Raw genomic sequence first — 6,080 nt, 5'->3', positions numbered from 1 at the left:
CCTCTACCCGTGCTCGCGAAGCCCATTAGTTTAGGCCCACCTCGAATAGGGTTTAAGCTTCCCCGGTCCCGCAGCTTCCACGAATCCCCCGTCCGATTCAACAGGCAAAACCTCCCTCACGCTCACGCGATGGGAGTCGCCGCCTCCGCCGCCGCTCCTCCCCCGGAGGCCGCCGCGCCCGCCGATCCACCGGCCAAAGAAGATATCGAGCATGGCTCCGCCGCGTCCGCCGCAGATGCGCCCCCGGAGGCCACCGCGCCCGCCGATTCACCGGCAAAGGAAGAGGCCCAGTCCGCCGCCGCCGCCGCCTCTCCCGGCGGCGAGGCGGGCGCGGCGGGGGAGACGGTGGTCCTGGACGCCTCGGCGGAAGGCGGCGAGGAGGAGGAGGAAGGGGAGTGCGGATTTTGCCTGTTCATGAAGGGCGGCGGGTGCAAGGAGGAGTTCCTGGGGTGGGAGAAGTGCGTGGAGCAGGCGGAGGCGGAAGGCGGCGACGTCGTCGAGCGCTGCCACGACGCCACCGCCGCGCTGCGCAGGTGCATGGACAAGTTCCCGGACTACTACGAGCCCATCCTCCGCGCCGAGCGCGCCATGGCCGAGGATCTCGAGGCCTTCAAGGCCAGCGAAGCCTCCGAGCCCTCCCCTGCCTCGCCGCCGCCCCCGGCGGCGGAGGAGGAACAGGGCGACAATAAGAAGCAGGCGGAGCCGGTGGTGGTGAAGGAGAAGGAGGATCTTGCGGCCTGATCCCGCCGCCTAGGCGTGGGATCTTGTGATTTTTTGGTGAGATTTGAGGCATCCTAGATGTGAATTATTTTGTTTTACCTGGTGCGTGATCTGCAAGATGGGAGAGGGTGGCCTCTCCAAGAAAAATTCGATTCTTTTGGTGGGAATTATACACTGTTCACGAGCTCTAGCTCGTGAACTAATATGGAGAAGTGATCTTGTGCTGTAATAATAATCCAATGCATCGATACTGATTTGACACGATTAGCTCTCGTGCTGATCTTATTCTTCAAATTTGTAACGCTGATCATGCGTAGCGAACAATTGACAGGAAGTTCGTCCAGTAATCAGTTTGTCAATCAGTAACTGAGTGAGCACTAATCTCCGTTGTTAGATGCTGGTTTTGTTCATGGTGCTGGAGAGATTTGCCACTCTTATTTGGCTGGGTTTTTTTTTGACCCGTTATTTGGCTGGTTTTTTTTTTGACCCGTTATTTGGCTGGTTTTGGACATTTGTCAGCTAATTTTGAGCAATGTAATGTAAAGATTATAGGGGTTGCCATTTAGTGTCTGAATCAGCGGTGCTGAGGCTGTCCATACCGTGTTCTGTTCGGTATATGTTAGTTCCAGCCGGCCTCATTTTGCCTTGCAACAGCAAGAATTTCCTGACATAGTTATAAACATGGGATTCTCAAAGAATGATTTGCTTGGTTATAATTCGCTATTTCATCTACACTGCTGGTGTTACCCTGTGCTATTTCATCTTTGGCTACTTTTGCAAATTTACAGTTGAATTTGAGAATTGCTGCCTGTTTAAAGTACATTTGAATTGAAAGTTTCTGCTGCATTTCTGTATTCTTGGGGACAGATTGTAAGGTTCATTCAGTAGTGGAATAAAGATGTCTTGGCAGTTCAATTTAAACTGCAAAAACGTTTTATTATTTAGAAACAGGGGTACCAGTTCTGCTTACTTGTTGTGACCTGTTTTGTTCGTCGACATGTTGGACGCAGTCCCGTTACAGCCGTCACTTTACCTTGCACGCAAGGATTTTTTCCTCCGATGCAAATTGCTCACATTGCTGAAAATAAAATAATCAATCCTGGCTTTTATACCAGCCAGTGAACTGCTAAAAAACCCGACACAGAGCATATTACTGCAACACAGAAAGTGGCAAACGCAAGTTGAAACAAAATAGAGAAATGTTTTTGGAATGATAGGTTTAGTTTCGGCAACATTTTCCATCCAAACATCATGGATACTTGTAATGTGAGGGAGGGTTACAGAAAGGGGTTCGGGCACGGCACACAAGCCATCAAAAAACTGAAGCACTAACCTACGACGCTAGTGTTACTGGCAGCAAGATTAACGGCGGGTTTCTGGAACACCCGTATAACCCCCGACCCATCAGCACCATCGTTTCCAACCCTCCATGATCGATCCTTCTTCCTCTGGGGTTTCCGGTGGTGCTTGTGGGATGCTTCTTTCTTCTTCTTCTTTGTGGAACCCTTGGTCATTTGGCCATGCATGTCAAAAGATGCAAGGTCGTTTAGGGCATGACTGATGTTAGGTTCAGCTCGATTGATTTCCTCATCATCTTCATCAGAAGCACCGTCGTCTGATTGATCAGCTGCTGCAGTGCTTGAGCCTTCTAGGTCACTGTTGTCCTCTCCATCAGTTTCATCATCTATCTCACCAGGAGGAAGCTCAAAGTGTGGAATCTTTCCATCAATGTAATCCTTCAGTATCTGCCGAGCAGCCCTGGTCTCATCAGGCAGCCCAGCATGGCTGACATGCCCCCGAGATGTGCAGTACGCCATCAACAACTCAGCAGCGGTTGGTGGTCGAGATGCTTCCTCATATGCCTTGGGCTTTGGCAGGGTGATTTTGTAAACCTGTTCCAGGATGTTTCTCGGCACACGATTTGCCACCACTTGAATTGCTCCCCTGTGCTTTGTCATCCTATCAATTGGCAAGACACCACATGCCACCATCTCATGCCTCGAGCTTGAAAAAGAAGGGAAGACCAGACCAGGACAATCACACAGCATGAGCTCTTCTGAGATTATCAGTGTCTGGAAATGCTTGGTCTTGCCAGGCGTAGATGTTACACCAGTCTTCTTCTCACCAACCAGAGCATTGATGGTTGAACTCTTCCCAACATTTGGATAACCAACAAATCCAACAACCACACGCTTGGGTTGCACCAAGGCAGATTCAGAACTAGATTCAGGTTCCTCTCCAACAGCGGATGTTGCCTTTTGGCTCACAATATACTCCGCTTCGCCCTGCAACCTCACCAGGAGCTCTTCCCGGCCATATATCTTTGTATCAAGATCTGTATCTGATTCTTCCATGGTTTGGCTGCTCAATTTTTTCCCTTCTAACACTGCGGTAGCAGCTTTAGCAGACCAGAATAGATAGAGAATATCATGTTCCTTAAAGTAATCTGCCCATTTCCGCCTGCATTTTTTCCAATTGAGAAAATGTCATGCATCACAGCAGACACCAAAGATAACTGGAAATCAAATGCACCTCCAGAGAGCTACTAACCTGACACTCAGTGGTAAAAGATCAGCCTTGTTTACAAGAAGCAGTGTTCTCTTGTGCTCGTCAATTTCCTGTGCATATTCCTTAATACGTAGGAAAAGATATATATCAGAAGAAAGCAGAAAACTGCAAAAATCCACAATACAATAAAACAAACAGTTCTATAATACAGGGGAAACCTCACAGCTAGTCTCAAATACCACACCTACCTTTCAAACACCTCACATATCAGAAGGCAGTAAAGAATGAAGCATTGATTATGATGTGAATCCTAAAACTGCAGTTTTAGGTTTAAAGAAGAACCAACATTTCAGGGAGAACTGGATTTCAATGCTTCGACAAGATCAGAGAACAAATAATGCAACAACCAGCAGTAGCAACAAGTCAAACTCAAGGTACCGGTCATCTAACACCAATGGGAATTTATCAATAATATAATATAGACAACCATGTAAGTTAAACACAATAGGAAAAAAAATACCGAGTCTAAATTCTAAGTACCTCAAGATCAGGGCAACGGTAGAACAAAGGATTTCGAGAATCGACGACCATCACGAGCTTCAAAAAAGAAGGAAACCAGTCAGTGCTTTCACATAATTTCCTGGAACGTTAGCTCATTCTAGGGAAAAGAAGAAGGGCTGATCACAGTCACAAAGGTTCCAATACTACCAAGACAATAAGGTACAATAGTTCAACTTAATAACAGATAAGAACACATAATGTATGCATCACATTAATTCGAATGGGGACATATTAAAACTAGATACAAGGTTGCCAATGATGAGTAGGTGTGCACATGCATTCATGCCCAGGAAAACGACAAGATGCTGAAAAAGATGGAACATTGTACTGGACCTACTGGTAATGTCCAACTGATTGAAAAGTGAGATAAATGGCAAATGAATTCATAGTTAATGTTCATATAAACCTTAGTTGTACCATAGGCTTCTCAAATAGATATACTAACCAAATCGCTGCGTTCAAGTACTCTCCACAGTTGTCTCCAGATATCAAGATTCTTCTCAAAAGGCGTAAGGACAAGTTCTTCATTCTCTTGCAATCTGCAGAACACCTCTTTTATAATGGACTTGTGTACAACAAACAACATACTAACAAACTTAGAATTCACTTAGATGGACTAGATGCTCAGACGTTCTAAAGAGTACTCAGTAACATGTAAACTGCTTCCACTCAAGCTAAAGAAACCAATTAAAAACTTGTCTTTGCTCATATACTGTTCGATTCAAATACTTAAACTAGTACTTTACTTGTAGCACTTTGCATCTTTTCAATGCCCAGAAAGAACGAACCAGCTTCAGAATTTATCACGAAGATTCCAAAGATACCCAAGTTTATGGTTATAGTTGCAGAAAACCTGAGGGTTTATTGCTACAGCACATGAGATGGGTTTTACATTGACGCACCCACATAATTTGAGAAACAAACAACACCGTAGCCAATTACTCCTGAAGTATTTTGTAGACAAGTAGTGTTGTTCAAATTGTCAAAGTGCCAAGGCGGGGAGTTACTTAAGTGGGTTTACCAAAATGATATGAATACAAATCCGGAGATTTCCGACAACTAAGGCCATAGACCTGATGTTTCATGAAATATACTCGATAACATTACTCCAAGGAGGCCCAGCGTGCAAAGGAATAATGTAATTTTTGAACAACGGCACTTCTAGAAACAAAGCAGAGAAGTGCACCAACCTCGCGAGGTTCCTCCGCCACTCCAGGAAAGCCCGCTTCTCGTTGGTGTCGAGCTCCTCGGTTGTCATCTGGGCAGTCCACGGGGGCCTGAAAACATTCCAATTCCGTTCAGCCATGCACGGCTTGTCCCACTAAAGACGACCAAAGAAAAAAGAAAACGACGGTGCCGAGCACTCACCGGCGGGGCACCCTGAGGCTGTCGGCGTGCAGGGCCTCCTGCTCCTCCCGCAGAAGCCGCCTCTCCTCCTCCGTGTCCCCCGTCCCATCCCTGAAACGCAAAATAAACGCAGGCCCCGTGTCAGAGGCAATTCGTCGAACACCTGCGGGCTTCAAAACAGAACCCCCCAGAGGACGGGGCGCTTACAGGTCGATGAGGCCGGAACCGAGCGCGGCGGTCAGGGCGGCGGCGCCCTCCGCGTCGTCGCCGTGGAGGAGCTCCTCCTCGGCGGCCCGCTGGAGGACGGCGTCGATGTCGCTGACCTCGATGACGGACTCGAGCGGCAGCGCCTGCTGCGCGCGGCGGGAGATCACGAGCTGCTGGCCCCTCGCCTTGGCGGCCAAGGCCTGCTTGTTGCGCTGCCGGACAAGCGCTCGCCCCAGCCCCTCGCCGCGGTCTTTCTTCCCGCCGCCGCCGCCGCCTGCCATCTCTACCAGGGAAGGTCACGAGAGAGACGAAGGCAGAAGGGAAAGAGAGTACGTTGCTGTTGCGCTTCGGCGGCGCGAGGGGGGTTGGAGTCGAGCCTAGCGTCCGAGCCGGTGAGCTTCGCAGGCCGTGCTGGAAAACGGCCCAGCTTCTTTTTACTTTTCTTTGTTTGGAAACGGAAATGGCCCAACTCAAAACTTGGTCCGCTCCAATATTTTTAAACACGTTTGCTAAAAAAAGATATTTTAAAACAATAATCTACTTCAATAATGTTGAAATCAGTAACTAGAGGGTACCCCTTGCAAAGATCACTCTCATGTTTTCTCGTGGTGACAAGTGACGTATTGCATGTGCGACGCATGTCGCAACCGGGGAGTTTTGTACTTCTTTCATACACTCATTGTATCAAAACGTTTTATCTCTTGAACCATGCGTCCAGAATCATGAACCGTTTTCAT

At 47.9% G+C, this 6,080-nt stretch overlaps 2 protein-coding genes across 2 annotated transcripts; one reads left to right on the top strand and one right to left on the bottom strand.

Annotated features, from left to right (window-relative positions):
* The first annotated feature begins 74 nt into the window (after positions 1-74).
* LOC123104900 (glutaconyl-CoA decarboxylase subunit gamma) lies at positions 75-1,079 on the top strand. The gene is made up of 2 exons (XM_044526838.1): positions 75-792; positions 826-1,079. The coding sequence occupies exon 1, from the start codon at positions 130-132 to the stop codon at positions 739-741; it is 612 nt and encodes a 203-aa protein (XP_044382773.1). The 5' UTR covers positions 75-129; the 3' UTR covers positions 742-792; positions 826-1,079.
* An 822-nt stretch (positions 1,080-1,901) lies between these two features.
* Positions 1,902-5,690, bottom strand: LOC123104899 (GTPase LSG1-2). The gene is made up of 7 exons (XM_044526837.1): positions 5,344-5,690; positions 5,158-5,247; positions 4,980-5,066; positions 4,235-4,328; positions 3,769-3,825; positions 3,271-3,350; positions 1,902-3,180 (listed from the first exon to the last, which is right to left on the bottom strand). Exons 1-7 carry the CDS (start codon positions 5,622-5,624, stop codon positions 2,049-2,051), a joined length of 1,821 nt encoding a protein of 606 aa, XP_044382772.1. The 5' UTR covers positions 5,625-5,690; the 3' UTR covers positions 1,902-2,048.
* Between the last annotated feature and the right edge of the window lie 390 nt (positions 5,691-6,080).

Source organism: Triticum aestivum, chromosome 5A, assembly GCF_018294505.1.
Source record: "Triticum aestivum cultivar Chinese Spring chromosome 5A, IWGSC CS RefSeq v2.1, whole genome shotgun sequence".
Taxonomy (NCBI): Eukaryota; Viridiplantae; Streptophyta; class Magnoliopsida; order Poales; family Poaceae; genus Triticum; species Triticum aestivum.
This window is presented reverse-complemented; position numbering and strand designations above follow the sequence as displayed.